The sequence below is a fragment of the Entelurus aequoreus genome, linkage group LG09 (genome assembly GCF_033978785.1).
Source record: "Entelurus aequoreus isolate RoL-2023_Sb linkage group LG09, RoL_Eaeq_v1.1, whole genome shotgun sequence".
NCBI lineage: Eukaryota > Metazoa > Chordata > Actinopteri > Syngnathiformes > Syngnathidae > Entelurus > Entelurus aequoreus.
Window position 1 is genome coordinate 46211375 of NC_084739.1, and position 18472 is coordinate 46229846.

The 18472-nt window shown below is 42.4% G+C and overlaps 1 protein-coding gene across 1 annotated transcript in view; it reads right to left on the bottom strand.

The window, feature by feature from the left end:
- Positions 1–18472, bottom strand: part of asrgl1 (asparaginase and isoaspartyl peptidase 1) — a 60391-nt gene that overhangs the window by 27482 nt on the left and 14437 nt on the right. The window contains exon 2 of the mRNA XM_062058844.1: positions 17079–17285. Within this exon, the coding sequence (XP_061914828.1) occupies positions 17079–17271 (193 nt within the window). The 5' untranslated portion in view covers positions 17272–17285. The remainder of the gene's footprint in view (positions 1–17078; positions 17286–18472) is intronic.

Here is an 18472-nt window from a genome sequence, read left to right on the forward strand (position 1 = left end):
GAAAATATATTTGAAAGTATTCAATGGTCAGGTACACTACACGCAAAAATGGGTGACATTTCAGGATGAACCAAAAATGCAGTGTAAACTTTACAAGGTAACTTAATGCAATGCTTTTAAAATATTTTCTATTACGCCACCCCAGGAAGAAGAAAATATTTTGCGCTCCCCCCACTCTTCACTGTAACTATAATTAGTATAATTTGTCTATAAAATTGTTATAACTATACCTCAGCATAATATTGTAAGCTTATTAACATTAAAGTAAACAACACACCGGTCTTTCCTCGTCTCCCAGCGTGGTTACAGTGAAGCCAAGTCCTACATACACTTCATCATATTGTGGCAAGGCCCCACTATTTGAGAAAGACTGACTTAATGTGACTTTCTTTAAATGTTGAATGTTTTGAGTCCTTTTTGCACAAGTTACTGTTCTCCATTACGGAGAAAGGGGGCAACATTCACAACTAGTGACTTGTTATATTATTTTTTTGAACAGAGAGGCAGACTTGTAATGTTATCAGTGCTGAAGACTATGCCAGCGACTAGATAGGCATGTTTATTCTCATTAAAAAGTGGAAAGAGGTGGCGTGCAAACAAAAGCAGCAGCATGTTCACTCCCTGTCCTTGGCTTCTCCAAGAAACACACTTCTCTCCCTGTGTGCTTCACTGTGATAAGCCTACCGCATAACAACAACTGGGCAGAACAAAAATCTGCTATCCAATAGTTTGGGGTCATTTCCTCCCTGCCTTCCAACTGCTAGATTTTGTTTTTCTACAATTTCTTAGTTTTTTCGTGTACTGGCTGCTCCACCCAGTGTTGTTCTTTTGTGTTTCCCCCCTCTGCTTGGACAATAAAAATACTTAAATTAACCTACTTCTCAGCTTCTGGGGTCCAATCGGGATGTGCCAGTCGACCGGCTGCCAAACGGCATCGAATGATTTTCGTGAAAAAGTATTTCATGGGCCATTGCTGATTTAAGTCTTTTAAAAGCCTACTGAAATGATTTTTTAAAATTTAAACGGGGATAGCAGATCCATTCTATGTGTCATACTTGATCATTTCGCGATATTGCCATATTTTTGCTGAAAGGATTTAGTAGAGAACATCGACGATAAAGTTCACAACTTTTGGTCGCTGATAAAAAAAGCCTTGCCTGTACCGGATGTAGCGTGACGTCGCAGGTTGAAGGGCTCCTCACATTTCCCCATTGTTTACACCAGCAGCGAGAGCTATTCGGACCGATAAAGCGACAATTACCCCATTAATTTGAGCGAGGATGAAAGATTTGTGGATGAGGAACGTGAGAGTGAAGGACTAGAGTGCAGTGCAGGACGTATCTTTTTTCGCTCTGACCGTAACTTAGGTAAAAGGGCTCATTGGATTCCACACTTTCTCCTTTTTCTATTGTGGATCACGGATTTGTATTTTAAACCACATTGATATATAAACTATCAGACTGCGTGGTCGGTAGTAGTGGGTTTCAGTAGGCCTTTAATGCTGATCACAAACACCGATCCCGTCTGACACTAATGAGCTTTAGTCCCTTGGGTGCGAAGCGGCCAGCAACAAATAAGGTGTTTCCATACTCAGTGTGGCGCCCCTTCGCTAATAATAATAATCACCTTCATTACGGCAAATAAACTGCATTTTCTAGTTTCTCATGTATCTGTCACGGTGAGCGTTGCTTGAAGCGTAACCCTAAGGATGCAGAGAATGGCAGGCGGAATGCAAGTAAAAAACAATTTATTACTTACAAGGAAGAGGGGAACAAACAGAAACAGCACCCTCAGCATCAGTCTCTAAGGAACAGGAAGAGCAATGATCCAACATTGAAGGAGAGACCCAGGTGGAACTAAATAGAACTATTTAAATGAGGAACAGGTGTGCTGACAGTACATGGAACAGAAAGTAAAGGTGCTGCAAAACACAGAGACCAAACAGGAAACACTGACAAAACTAGAGCACCAGGACAGAAAGTGATTCTAAACACAGGAAAACCCAAACATAACCAAACTGTCAGTAGCAATTCTGACAGTATCATTATCAAGTATACTGTTATCACTGGAGGACGAAGCTAAACATGTTACACACCGAAAGCAAACCAGGAGCAGGCATACTAATAGCTAAGCTAATTGCTAAAGCCAACTTGAAACTAGGGCTGGACAATTATTCAAATTTTACTTTCGATTATGGATTCTCATAATTATGAAAATATAATAATTGAAAACAAAAACAAAAACGATTAATGGGCTGCGCAGGGATTCCAGAGCTTGTGACGGTGAAACAGATGAGCAAATGAGTGAAAAAAGAGCATGTCTAATCAAAGTTTGGGATTTCACCATGGTTACTATTTTTATTTGACACAACACTAGTATGCCTAATCAATAATCACAACATAAACATAAAAAACTCAACATAAAAAGTAAGGCATGTGATTTCCGCTGTAATGTAACCACCGACGGAGTCACATAATTGGCCAATAAAACGGAATCCGCTGATAAAGGCAAAACAATATGCGTAAAATGACATAATTGTAAATGAAATGTTGTCATTGTGAGGAGAATGGACATTTGTTTTGGAAAATAATGTGTTCGGTATCGCTCATTTATCCCCGGCACACTCAACCGCCCCGTCAACAAACAATGTTGAGACGGTCACATCAAACAGCGACTAAACTACAAAGCTAAAGCTAACAGGAATAATCCATACACCTACACAACACATCTCATCTGCTTGTGTTGTTGTGAACGACATCATCTATGTAACATTACTGTGCAAACAGAACAGCGGTCGCATATTGAGAGGCGCTCTCTTTTTTTCAAACAACAGCCTCAAGTGAGTTGCCTATTTACTCACCAAGCTGAGAACATAATAATAGCGCTGTGCGCCACATCCGTTCTGACCATACTTGCCAACCCTCCCGAATTTTCTGGGACACTCCCGAATTTCAATGCCTCTCCCGAAAATCACCCAGGACAACCATTCCCCCGAATTTCTCCCGATTTCCAGCCGGACTTAAGGCACGGACCTGTCCGTGCGGACCTGAGTGAGGAAAGCATGTCGTCACGTCCGCTTGGCCAACTAAAAAGTAACCACAGAACACTATTCTGTGGTTACTTTTTGGTTGGCCAACGGTTTACGTTGTATTGCGCATCCTGACGGCAAATGTGGGAGTCGGTTCTGAAGTATGAAGTAAAGAGACGTAACTTCGTCACCTCGCCTGGTTATTGACTCCAACCCAGAATATTACACTGCCCTACCTACGCTCCTTCAAAGGCTGTGCTACTGGCTGCAAAGCATTGCACTTTCAAATACAACAATGAGTAGAGAGGAGTTGAACACTGAAATTCAAGTATTTATTTTATTTATATGTATATATACATATATATATATAATAAAATACATATACATATACATATGTATATACATATATATATATATACATATACATACATATATATATATATATATATACATACATATATATATATATATATATATATATATATATACATATATATATATATATATATAGCTAAATTCACTGAAAGTCAAGTATTTCTTATATATATATATATATATATATATATATATAAGAAATACTTGACTTTCAGTGAATTCTAGCTATAAATATACTCCTCCCCCCTTAACCCCGGCCCCGCCCACCCCCACCTCAAACCCCCCCCCCCTAAATCTCCCGAATTTGGAGGTCTCAAGGTTGGCAAGTATGGTTCTGACTGCGCTAACAAAATAAAGGTTTCAAAAGATTGCCTTGCACAAACATACTTGAAGCACATATTGATACAATTATTATGCTTTGACCTAAAATGCCAGTCAAAATTGTCCAAAGATATATTGCAACAATAAATGTAATGATTTTTGTATTTCATTGAAAAACATTTTATTACATTTTATTTTACACAAAAAGCACACACTCTATTGGTGGTAAATTAAGTATAAAAGGTAAAAAACTTAATTAAAAATAATTAAAACAGTAAAACAGAATTGTTTTATTTTTTTTATATTGCTATTATGTCTATGTATTGTTATTCCTATTATTATTTTACTTGTTGTGGTTTATTTGTAACAAATGTATATCACATTTTTAAAACTATACTTAAAGTTGAGTTTTGGGGGTACAATAAATACTTTTGTTTTCAAATGAATAAATATTATCGTTTAATTAATCGTGATTACAATAACAATCAAAAATAATCATGAGTATTATTTTTGCCATAATTGTCCAGCCCTACTTGAAAAAACACCAAGAAATAAGTGCTTAGTAAAGTTTAAGAAGAGTAGATGGAAGCAAGTTACAGCAGAAAGTAAGCAGTTATTAGCAGGAAATTAAAACGTAGATTAATAAAGAGTCTAGAGAGAGCATAATATAACAACGGCCTTTTCACAGTCAGTACACAAAACGTAAGAGGTGGCCATATCGATTCATAAATTGGTGGCATCGATACTAGAGGTAGTATTAGTATATAATCAATATAAGAGTAATTAGATATATATTTTTATTTTCTCAATATTTTTGTTGTTGGTTTTGTTAATGTTTACAAACTCAGGGTAAAATTACTTGGATACAAGAGGACTTTTAGGTAAACAAAAATCAAAGGACTTAACAGCGAGTCATTTTTGCTTTTGTTTAGTTATTGTCTATTAGTAACTTTGTATTGCTCAAACAATTGTATTTAATAAAAAAAGAGAAAAAAAACTAGTTTAATTATTGTGTTGATTTTGTTAAACTGTCAATAGCACTCACCAAAAATAAATGGAGAAATGTACAGTTAATACATGTGATCAGTATTGGTATTGGTATCGACCGACCTTACTCATGGATGATCGCTATTGGAATCGGCAGCATAAAACCCTGATCGGAACATCCCTATTCTGAATGGGACTCTGCTACGTGCATAAATGAACAGTGGATTTAAATGTGTGATGTATTGCGCCATTTCACACTTGCAATATGCGCAAAGTATAGCTTTCATGGAGACACAAGACAACGATAATCCTATACTTCCTATACGGAGTCTGTCCTCCTGTATGGCTGCGAAAGCTGGACCCTGACACCCACCCTGCAGAAGTCCCTAGATGGGTGCTACACCAAAATGATACGAGCTGTTCTGAATGTGGACCAGAACATCCACATCACCAACAAGGACCTGTACGGGAAACTGCCGAGGCTCAGCAAGAAGGTAACAGCTAGGAGGATGCGGCTGGCCGGCCACTGCCACATACATCGGAGCTCCTGGCCAGCAGGCTGGTCTTATGGGAACCAACGCACGGGCATCGATCGCGAGGACGTCCCGCGCTAACGTACATGGATATCCTGAAGAAAGATGCGGGAGCTGAAAGCTCTACGGAGCTGGCCGGGTGTATGGAGAACCGGAATGATTGGAGACTGGAATGGAAGCTCGTCTGAGGACGACTGAGAGAAAATAGTCATGTGCTTTAATTCACTTGCAAGGTTAATGGATGGCTCCTTAAAACCCATTTTTAACAAATAATGTAGTATTTAGGGGTGGTGCGGCTCATATTGGCAGCCACTTTTCCATCGATCTCCCCCAGGACAACTATATTTACCAATGTAGCTTACTACCATAGAAGTCAACATTCAGTGTTAACATAAGAGGTTCAATGAAGCTATCAGACATGTACTATTTCAGGTTGAAGGCAGTTTGTGAATGTACAGTTAGTGTTTGGACAATTCACAAGTGTACTGAACATGTTCTTATGTATTAAAAGAACCTTACAAAAAAGTTTGAATTGATAGGATTTAATCACTAAGTAATGTAATCCTTTAGATCAGGGGTGTCAAACTAATTTTGGCTCACGGGCCACATACAGCCTAATTAGATGTCAAATTGGCCAAACCAGTACAACAATCAATCCATCCATCCATTTTCTACTGCTTGTCCCCTACGGGGTCGCGGGGGGTGCTGGGGCCTATCTCAGCTGCAGAGGGGCAGAAGGCGGCGTACACCCTGGACAAGTCGCCACCTCATCGCAAGGCCAACACAGATAGAGAAAACATTCACATTCACATTCACACACTAGGGCCAATTTAGAGTTCCCAGTCAGCCTATCCCCAGGTGCATGTCTTTGGAGGTGGCAGGAAACCGGAGTACCCGGAGGGAATCCACGCAGTCACAGCGAGAACATGCAAACTCCACACAGAAAGATCCCGGGATCGAACCCAGGACCTTCGTATTGTGAGGCCCGTACTAATCATGAAATCAAAATTATAATTCCATGTTTATGCCTTTTGTTCTTATGCAAAGAAGTTCAAGTAACTTTGAACATTTTAATATTTAATGAAATATTATTTTACAAAACATGTGAAGAACCTCCAACCCTCACTGGAAACGCGTCCGACTTACTGCCAAGGCTGCCCTTTGTCACCGATTCTGTTCATAACTTTTATGGACAGAATTTCTAGGCGCAGTCAAGGCGTTGAGGAGATCCGTTTTGGTGGCTGCAGGATTAGGTCTCTGCTTATTGCAGATGATGTGGTCCTGATGGCTTCATCTGGCCAGGATCTTCAGCTCTCACTGGATCGGTTCGCAGCCGAGTGTGAAGCGACCGGGATGAGAATCAGCACCTCCAAGTCCGAGTGCATGGTTTTCGCCCGGAAAAGGGTGGAGTGCCATCTCCGGGTTGGGGAGGAGACCCTGCCCCAAGTGGAGGAGTTCAAGTACCTCGGAGTCTTGTTCACGAGTGGGGGAAGAGTGGATCGTGAGATCGACAGGCGGATCGGTGCGGCGTCTTCAGTAATGCGGACGCTGTATCGATCCGTTGTGGTGAAGAAGGAGCTGAGCCGGAAGGCAAATTCCTCAATTTACCGGCCGATCTACATTCCCATCCTCACATATGGTCATGAGCTTTGGGTTATGACCGAAAGGACAAGATCACGGGTACAAGCGGCCGAAATGAGTTTCCTCCGCCGGGTGGTGGGGCTCTCCCTTAGAGATAGGGTGAGAAGCTCTGCCATCCGGGAGGAGCTCAAAGTAAAGCCACTGCTCCTCCACATCTAGAGGAGCCAGGTGAGGTGGTTCGGGCATCTGGTCTGGATGCCACCCAAACGTCTCCCTAGGGAGGTGTTTAGGGCACGTCCGACCGGTAGGAGGCCACGGGGAAGACCCAGGACACGTTGGGAAGACTATGTCTCCCGGCTGGCCTGGGAACGCTTCGGGATCCCCCGGGAAGAGCTGGACGAAGTGGCTGGGGGGAGGGAAGTCTGGGCTTCCCTGCTTAGGCTGCTTCCCCCGCGACCCGACCTCGGATAAGCGGAAGAAGATGGATGGCTGGATGGATGGATGAACAACCTCAGATTTAGGTCAAGTGTTTAGACACAAAGAAGCCTTAAGTCAAAGGTAGGTCGGATTGAACTATTGCACTTTAACATTTTTAACTTTAACATGCATTAACAATAGAATTCATCCATCCATCCATTTTCTACCGCTTATTCCCTTCGGGGGCGCTGGAGCCTATCTCAGCTACAATCAGGCGGAAGGCGGGGTACACCCTGGACAAGTCGCCACCTCATCGCAGGGCCAACACAGATAGACAGACAACATTCACACTCACATTCACACACTAGAATTCACCAAACCAAACCAAACTATTTTGGAGTAAAAATGTTGAATTACATTAAATTGCACATTTTCAACTATACAACAGCAATCTTTTAGAGCAGAACTGTATTCATTTAGTGCGGTCGTTGTCTGAAGCAACATTCTAAAGCAGTTCAGTCATGTCAAGACGACTACTATAGGATTATCAAGAGTGATGGGGCAGGACAATACAAGCATTTGCTTCTTTCTGCTTCTTTTCAGACACACATCATGTTTCTTTGTTTCTATTTAATTTTCTTTCAGTATTACACATCATTAAATGTGGCCCGTGAAAGTCACAAAATAATATATGCCAATAAAGCACTTTATATTTTCTTAGAGTAGTTTTAACATTTTGAAAGAAAAAAACATGTATTGCATGCAATGGCATATATTTTTAAAATGTACACGAGGGGTCCCCAAACATTTTGACTCGCGGGCTATACGTTAGGTCAGGTAAAAACACAAAGGCTATTTAATCCCTACAAGCCTGTTTTGTAGGTTTCCCTGCTCTTCGGGGGATTCTTATTGCAGTGAAACTTGCCAAGGGACATCATATAACCAATTATTAACATTGCTGTATGTATACAAACCCCGTTTCCATATGAGTTGGGAAATTGTGTTAGATGTAAATATAAACGAAATACAATGATTTGCAAATCCTTTTCAACCCATATTCAATTGAATGCAATACAAAGACAAGATATTTGATGTTCAAACTCATAAACTTTATTTTTTTTTTGCAAATAATATATAACTTATAATTTCATGGCTGCAACACGTGCCAAAGTAGTTGGGAAAGGGCATGTTCACCACTGTGTTACATGGCCTTTCCTTTTAACAACACTCAGTAAACATTTGGGAACTGAGGAGACACATTTGTTAAGCTTCTCAGGTGGAATTCTTTCCCCTTCTTGCTTGATGTACAGCTTAAGTTGTTCAACAGTCTGGGGGTCTCCGTTGTGGTATTTTAGGCTCAATAATGCGCCACACATTTTAAATGGGAGACAGGTCTGGACTACAGGCAGGCCAGTCTAGTACCCGCACTCTTTTACTATGAAGCCACGTTGATGTAACACGTGGCTTGGCATTGTCTTGCTGAAATAAACAGGGGCGTCCATGGCAACATTGCTTGGATGGCAACATATGTTGCTCCAAAACCTGCATGTACCTTTCAGCATTAATGGCGCCTTCACAGATGTGTAAGTTACCCATGTCTTGGGCACTAATACACCCCCATACCATCACAGATGTTGGCTTTTCAACTTTGCGCCTATAACAATCAGGATGGTTCATTTCCTCTTCGGTCCGGAGGACACGACGTCCACAGTTTCTAAAAACAATTTGAAATGTGGACTCGTCAGACCACAGAATACTTTTCCACTTTGTATCAGTCCATCTTAGATGAGCTCAGGCCCAGCAAAGCCGACGGCGTTTCTGGGTGTTGTTGATAAACGGTCTTGCCTTGCATAAGAGAGTTTTAACTTGCACTTACAGATGTAGCGACCAACTGTAGTTACTGACAGTGGGTTTCTGAAGTGTTCCTGAGCCCATGTGGTGATATCCTTTACACACTGATGTCGCTTGTTGATGCAGTACAGCCTGAGGGATCGAAGGTCACGGGCTTAGCTGCTTACGTGCAGTGATTTCTCCAGATTCTCTGAACCATTTGATGATATTATGGAACGTAGATGGTGAAATCCCTAAATTCCTTGCAATAGCTGGTTGAGAAAGGTTTTTCTTAAACTGTTCAACAATTTGCTCACGCATCCTTGTTTGTGAATGACTGAGCATTTCATGGAATCTACTTTTATACCCAATCATGGCACCAACCTGTTCCCAATTTGCCTGTTCACCTGTGGGATGTTCCAAATAAGTGTTTGATGAGCATTCCTCAACTTTATCAGTATTTGCCACCTTTCCCAACTTATTTGTCACGTGTTGCTGGCATTAAATTCTAAAGTTAATGATTATTTGCAAAAAAAAAAAGTTTATCAGTTTGAACACCAAATATGTTGTCTTTGTAGCATATTCAACTGAATATGGGTTGAAAAGGATTTGCAAATCATTGTATTCCGTTTATATTTACATCTAACACAATTTCCCAACTCATATGGAAACGGGGTTTGTACTTTTGACCCAGCAGATTTGGTCACATTTTTAGTAGACCCATAATAAATTTATAAAAGAAGCAAACTTCATTAAAGTTTTTTGTGACCAACAAGTATGTGCTCCAATCACTCTATCACAAAAAAATAAGAGTTGTAGAAATTATTGGACAGCCATGACATTATGTTATTTACAAGTGTATGTAAACTTTTGATCGCAACTGTATATATATATATATATATATATATATATATATATATATATATATATATATATATATATACACAGTATATATATATATATATATACACATACATACACATATATATATATATATATACACAGTATATATATATATACACATACATACACATATATATATATATATATACACAGTATATATATATACACATACATACACATATATATATATATTATATATATATATACACATACATACATATATATATATATATATATATATATATATACACATACATACATATATATATATATACACATACATACATACATATATATATACACATACATACATATATATATATATACACATACATACATACATATATATATACACATACATACATACATATATATATACACATATATATATATATATACATATATATATATATACACACACACACAGTATATATACATACATACATACATACATATATATATATATACACATACATATATATATATATACACATACATACATATATATATATATACACATACATACATACATATATATATACACATACATACATACATATATATATATATATATGTATAGCCATGAAAGCAGGAGGCGACGACATGGGCGGAGCCAGAGGCGAAGCAGGTGGCTCGTCTGTCGGCGCGGGCGGAGCAGGCGGCTCGTCTGTCGGCGTGGGCGGAGCAGGCGGCTCGTCTGTCGGCGGAGCCAGAGGCGCAGCAGGCGGCTCGTCTGCCGGCGTGGGCGGTGCAGGCGGCTCGTCTGTCGGGGTGGGCGGAGCCAGAGGCGGAGCCAGAGGCGTGGGCGGAGCCAGAGGTGAAGTAGACGAGCCGCCGGCGTGGGCGGAGCCAGAGGCGAAGCAGACGAGCCGCCGGCGTGGGCGGAGCCAGAGGCGAAGCAGGCGGCTTGTCTGTCGGCATGGGCGGAGCAGGCGGCTCGTTTGTCGGCGTGGGCGGAGCAGGCGGCTCGTCTGACAGGATGGCCGGGGCCAGAGGGGCAGGTGGCTGCAGGACTAAACAGGACTGTTCCTCCCTCTCCAGCTCCTTTAGCACCCCCTGGTACCATTCGTCCATCCATGCTGCGCTGTACTTCTCTGGCAGGTCCTCTTTGCTTTGCGGCACTGGAGCAGGAAGTGGGGCCGAAGCTGACAACGCCCCCGCTGGAGGAGAGGCAGGCAGCAACCTCAGTGGAAGGATGTCTGCTTGCCCCGCTGACAAGCAACCAGCACTGCCCCCCCCCTCAGGAAGCAGATTCCAGATGATAGATGGAGCTGGTGGGGGGGGGGGGGGGGCGGGGGAGGGGGGGGGGGGCGGTTGTGCTAGTCCAACGGAAGCAGAGGGCACGGGCGGGTGGGCTCTAAGAAGCCTGGGAGCTGGCCTTGTGCGTGTGCGCCGCTCGCGCCTTTCCGGACACTTGCCTGCAGGTGGTGTCTGAGGGGAGGAGAAGCCGCACGGGAAGAGCCTGGTAGTCAACGTTGGGGGCAAAGTGTCCGTCTTGTACCCCTTCTGCGCATGCGCTGAGCTAGCCTGCTGCCCGAGCCTTCGCGTACCAGGTGGGGTTGACGACGTCCGGGTGGCTTGAGAGTGGGAGAGGAAGCGGTTCTCTGCTTCCGTCATCTTAGCCATAAGCTGCCCCATGCTGCCATAGCGTCGGCCGGAAGGTCTTCTTTGGACAGCTCGGCTTCGTTCTCGTATTTCCACGGCTGGGTGTCCGCTTGGAGATCCAGGAGGACAGGAACACTTCGTCGGGCTGGGTCAATCTGTTACGTCTTGGGGGGCGCATTGCTGCGCTGGTAGCGTTCCTTCCAATACAGACGACAAGCAGGAGCGGCGTGCAGGTAAGATAAAGGTTTTTAATTATTTGAAAGGCAGGATCAAAAATACAAATTGAGGATACTAGCAAGCATGGAGCTAAAAAACACAAAATGTCACCAACGGTGAAAAACGAGGAATGCTATTGTATACAAACTTACTATAGCGAGGAGAAAAAACAGGAGAACGTAAATGTGGCCTACAGCAAACATTGACCCAGCAACTACTGCTGGGTGACAGCAAACTATAAAGGGGAGTGATTAACCAAAACACCTGGTGGGAACACTAATTGCAAAACTAAGACAGGTGAGGAGAATCAGTGCCCATGGAAACCAACAGTAAACAGGGAAAGAGGGTGCACCCAGGAAACAGACTAACACAGAAACATTACCAAAACATACATCATGCCATGACCCGGGTAACGGATCATGATAGTACTGACAAGTAGACACAGTGTGTAGACAGAATAGGGAGAATGGATCCATTTTGTCTTAAAAACCAACGATAAAGGTGAAGCTATAACACTGAAACGCCAACAGGAAGAGGTGCTTTAAGACATGGCTAGCTAGTTAGCGGCTAATGTCCATCCGCAATCGGCAGTGTTTCAGCTTCTTCTAAATCACTAATCCTGGCCTCCTGTACTGCTACGAGACAAGCTCTACCAGTTCAGCATGCCCGACTCCCTCTGCAGTTGGATCAATGACTTCCCGACGGACCGAAGAAAGCACGTGCAGCTGGGGAAGATTGTCTCGGACAGTCGAACCACGAACACTGGTACTCCTCAGGGCTGTGTACTTTCCCCCTGGCTCTTCTCCCTGTATACAAACTGCTGCACCTCCAGTCACCAGTCCGTAAAGCTGCTCAAGTTTGCGGACGACACTACCCTACACTCGTCGTCGGCGGTCACTCGAAACGAGTATGACTGTCCTCCAAGGGATGTTAGGGTGGATTCCCTATATGGAGGACGCCTGTGCGTGGAATCTTTTAATGTGGGGAGACTGGTGCACGGTCAGCCACCACACAGTCCTTGGCATTGAGCGGGCCAGGGTCCAGTGGCATGGAAACCAAGACGACTGGGGACCCGTCTTTGCTGCAGCCTTCATCCGCCTTCCCAGCCGTTGTGGTGCATTCCGCTGCCGCCATCTTCCGCCTGGTCCACCGTTGAGGCGGTTTTCACTATTCGCCCATAGCTGGGGTTATTTACCCATAGCTGGGACAGGGGTTGACTGGGCACCAGGGCATGTCCACACACCGGTGGGCCTGCATGCCCCGTCTCTGGGGCCCCCTGCTGCTCCGAGATCCCGTACAACTTAGCCTGGAACCGCGAGGTTCCAGTTACCGTGTGTGGCCACGAGGAGGCATGTACGAGTCTTGACAATGGAGAGGCTATGTACCGGCTGAGGAGGCTTATGCACTCGGCTCCTCTTTTCGCCCTCTGAGACAGAGGGCTAGCCGGCGGCACTAGCTGAAAGCAATGAGTATCAGGCAGAAGCAGCATGCAGCATAGCAAGCAAAAGCGGCATGCAGCATGCACTAACTACAGGTACTACTACTCCAAGGCTACTGCACTAGACGCATCACATCGCCCTGTGCGATGTTTTCTGCACACACACACTACCCTACACTATCGGGCTCATCTCGGATGGCAACGAGTCCGCCTACAGGAGAGAGGTGGACCGGCTGGCGTTAATGATTAAGGCTTCTGGCTCGGATTAAATTCCCAGTACAAGATGAAGCTCAGTATAACGCAAACAGTGTTAAAGACCTTCCATTTTAACAAAAGGTAGGCCCGACATGAGCTTAACATCGCTGTCAAAGAAGTTGTCAACCTTGGCCTCTTGGGAATACTAGCAGGATCTCAATGGGGGGGGCTGGTGCCACAAAATTGCGTACAGCCACCAGGCTCTAGTTCACTTCGCTGCCCAATACCACGTCTCTGCTTGATGTTGCAGTTCTCACACTTGCCTGATTTACAGACCTATTAACGATGCTTTGCGTATAGTGACCGGATGCCTGCGTCCCACTCAAACGGACAACATGTTGGTTCTGGCAGGCATTCAACCATCTGATCTTCGCTGCAAAAGAGTCACACCGTCTCTGGCTTGCCACGCACAAGATCCTAGACATTTTCTTCATGACAGGCTTTTGTCCCCACATTCCGGGTGGCAGCGACAACTTAAATCAAGACACCCATATGTACCTGCCGTACTGTAACTGCTGGATGACTTTGCAGACTCCAGCACGGTGGCAGCATGTTGGGTGGAATGCAATGAATCACGAAATGAAATAAGAGCATATCTAGACTCCATGCTTTCGTTACAGAAACCAGTTTTACCTCACCTCAGACTTTAACTGCCTTCAAATTGGCATTGAGCTATTCGACTCAACAATGCGCAAATGGGGTGTCTCCTACAGCGGTGTGTGAGTGTGGCACAGAGGAACAAACGGCTGACTACATCATAATTATATGCCCCCTTTACCTTCTTCCAAATCAGGCACGTGGTGTGGAAACAGTTTATGACAATACTTTGGCCTGGCTGTCCAATACATACCCAAGTATCTAAGGGATTTTACACATCTCTACTGGAACCATCACTCTCATACGCAGAACAGTTCAAGTAACTACTTCCATGATGTTAGCCATTTTTAATGACTTGCAACACAAAGCTTCCTGGTGTAAAATAAAGTGAAATGACCAGCAATGTCCTTTATTCTCTGTATTTTGTGACAATACCTGCTTTTCTTCCAATCATCACTGCCACGCTGTCCCAGTCCACTCCTTCTCTATTAAGCACGCCAACCACAAAATCCAAAATATCCTCAGCAGTTGTGGTGTCCATCATGCAAACTAACTGAAATAATTTCACAGTGACGGCTAATGTTTCATCAACTCCACATATATATTTAGCAAGTTGAGCAACATCTGTAATATCAGTGCTCTCATAAATTGTAACAGAAAATGCAAAGAATAACTTGACTACATGTTTCAACAACCAGTCTAAATCTGCCGATAGTTATGATATTCTCTGTGCCATCATATTCCTCGTCGAGCTAATGTTGGCAAATTCTTGTTGTTTCTCACATAAGTTCTGCAGCCTTCATGATGCATGTCTTGACAAATTCACTGTCGGAATACAGCTTTGACGCTAATGCTATCTCATTAGCAATTAGTTAGCTGGCTTTTACTGCTGCTTCACCAACCTCTCGGCTGCAGGTGAAAATGGACCTTCTTTTCTGCAGGCCCACCAGCCATTCATTCATTTATTTATTTTCTATTGTCTTAGTTGTCCGCGTTAATTGTTTTGCCATGATGAGTCTCGTAGTGGTGCTAAATGTTATATTGCTTGAGCACAGACATTTGTTGATTACACACTGGGGCTGCACAATTTTGACTTAACTGCGATTTTTCTCTACAAAATTGCGATGTCATTTGCAATTATTATAATTCATACATATAAATGCATAAAACTGCGAACACAACAAGTGAAGGAAGATGTAATATTTTTGGACTGTCAATCAACACATTCCTGTCTAAAGGTGCCAGATACAGTATCACAACAATATGTAATAATTTAATTTTAAAAATATTTGGCTTGAGGAAGTATTCTGACAAGTTGGTACACAATGCAGTATGCAGTATGGTAAAATATATTTTAAGCATTGCACAACATGAAAAACAACCTGCATGATGGCACCACTGAAGTTTTGTGTCATCTTGAGGGTGTCGGGGCACTCAACTTAAGAGGTCCCACCGTAAATGTGTGCTGCTCAGGATAAGTGAAGTTATGATAGATTCAGTAGAGCCCACACAGACATTTTTTTACTTTTTTTTATAAATTGTAATAACTGAAGGGAAATTGATTTACACCTTGCTGTATATGACAAAAAGTTAAAGGCCTACTGAAATGAGATTTTCTTATTCAAACGGGGATAGCAGATCCATTCTATGTGTCATGCTTGATCATTTCGCGATATTGCCATATTTTTGCTGAAAGGATTTAGTAGAGAACATCGACGATAAAGTTCGCAACTTTTGGTCGCTGATAAAAAAGCCTTGCCTGTAGCGTGACGTCACAGGTTGTGGAGCTCCTCACATCTGCACATTGTTTACAATCATGGCCACAAGCAGCGAGAGCGATTCGGACCGAGAAAGCGACGATTTCCCCATTAATTTGAGCCAGGATGAAAGATTTGTGGATGAGGAAAGTGAGAGTGAAGGACTAGAGGGCAGTGGAAGCGATTCAGATAGGGAAGGTGCTGTGAGAGGCGGGTGGGACCTGATATTCAGCTGGGAATGACTAAAACAGTAAATAAACAGAAGACATATATAAACTCTATTAGCCACAACACAACCGGGCTTATATTTAATATGCCACAAATTAATACCGCATAACAAACACCTCCCCCCTCCCGTCCATATAACCCGCCAATACAAATCAAACACCTGCACAACACACTCAATCCCACAGCCCAAAGTACCGTTCACCTCCGCAAAGTTCATACAGCACATATATTTCCCCAAAGTTACGTACGTGACATGCACATAGCGGCACGCACCTACGGGCAAGCGATCAAATGTTTGGAAGCCGCAGCTGCGTACTCACGGTACCGCGTATCCAACTCAAAGTCCTCCTGGTAAGAGTCTCTGTTGTCCCATCTCCACAAGCATGCGTATCCAACTCAAAGTCCTCCTGGTAAGAGTCTCTGTTCTCCCAGTTCTCCACAGGCCAATGGTAAAGCTTGACTGTCATCCTTCAGGAATGTAAACAATGAAACACCGGCTACGACGTAGCCGCTACGTGTTTGTGTTGCTGCAGCCGGCCGCTAATACACCGCTTCCCACCTACAGCTTTCTTCTTTGCTATCTCCATTGTTCATTAAACAAATTGCAAAAGATTCACCAACACAGATGTCCAGAATACTGCGGAATTTTGCGATGAAAACAGACGACTTAATAGCTGACCACAATGGTGTCCCAAAATGTCCACTACAATCCGTGACGTCACGCGCAAACGTCATCATACCGAGACGTTTTCAGCAGGATATTTCGCGGGAAATTTAAAATGGCACTTTACTAATCTAACCCGGCCGTATTGGCATGTGTTGCAATGTTAAGATTTCATCATTTATATATAAACTATCAGACTGCGTGGTCGGTAGTAGTGGGTTTCAGTAGGCCTTTAATAAACAATGGACTGAAAGCTGCATTTCCTACCTTTACATTGAAATGTCATCAGTAGTAATAATGTATGAAATGGCCGTGGAGATGTTGCATAATGCTGTTACTTAACCTGCATTGAAGATGGGGTTATTCTCCAGCTGGGTCACGGCCTCGACCACAGCATCCATGCTGCTGCCCCCCTTTTGTAAGATAACATACCCAGCTCGCGCAGCTGAGCAAACCCCAGAACGGGACTTGTCTGATCGCTCTTTTGGAATATTGCCTGCGCCCCCATGGACCACCACTACAGGAAGCCGGTCCATCACCCGTGTAGAAACTGGGGAGAGAAGACATAATACACAGTTATATTTAATTAATAATACTCAAGAGTTTCATCTTGGTTTAGAGCAGGCCTGGGCAATTATTTAGAGAAAAAAATGTGTCAGGGGGCCGGTATATCCGATTTTTAGGAAGACTAATACAAAACCTCACAAAAATGTCTAATTGAATGCTAAAAACGTTATGATAAAAATGGACTGGAATTTTTTATTTTTTTACTGAATGAGAATGTACATGTAAATAAGGAATGTGAGATTTACAATATTAACTATGAACGATAAAACACTGAATATTGACAACATATGTACGTTACACCCCCTCTCGATCGACATATTTTACAATCAAGGGAGACGCAACAAAAATGCAACAAACAGCAAAATATGAACGCGAAGAGTAAAAAAAAAACCCACCTACAATCTGATATATCACTAAGCTTTAGAACTTTCTTGTAAAAATCTCCTTCTGCATCTGTCCCTGACACCTGCATTTCAGGCTGGCCGCTCTGGAAACACTCCCCCACCCACACTGCTTAGTGCCTTGTCTGAGCTGCTGTGACATACATACAGTCGTGGTCAAAAGTTTACATACACTTGTAAAGAACATGTCATGGCTGTCTTGAGTAAGGCTGCAGCTAACGATTATTTTTCTATCGATTAATCTATAGATTATTTTTCGATTAATCGGTTAATCTATAGATAATTTTTTCGATTAATCTATAGATTATTTTTCCTTTTACCGATTATTTTTTATTTTATTTTATTTAAAATGAAGATGAAAAAATAAAAGTAGGCCAGTTTTTTCAAAAGGCGTGGCTTTTATTTACAAAAAAAAAAAGGATGGCCACTCAGTCAACATTGACAACAACATGACAAAATATTCTGTAACAATGTAAACATTTAAAACTTTTAACATTTAACAAAATTAAAAGTAGCTTATTTGCTTTTTAATGTGCAAATATAAAAGTAAACATCCAGTGCAAATCTTAATATTCTGCAATAGTATAAGCATTTCAAAAGTAAAAGTATTGCTTATTTTGCTTTAAAATGTGCAAAAATAAAGATAAACATCCAATACAAAAAAGTGCAAAACGAAATATTCTGTAACAACAGTGCAAACATTTCAACAAAAGTGAAAGTATTGCTTATTTGCTAAAATGTGCAAAAATAAAGATAAACATCCAATACA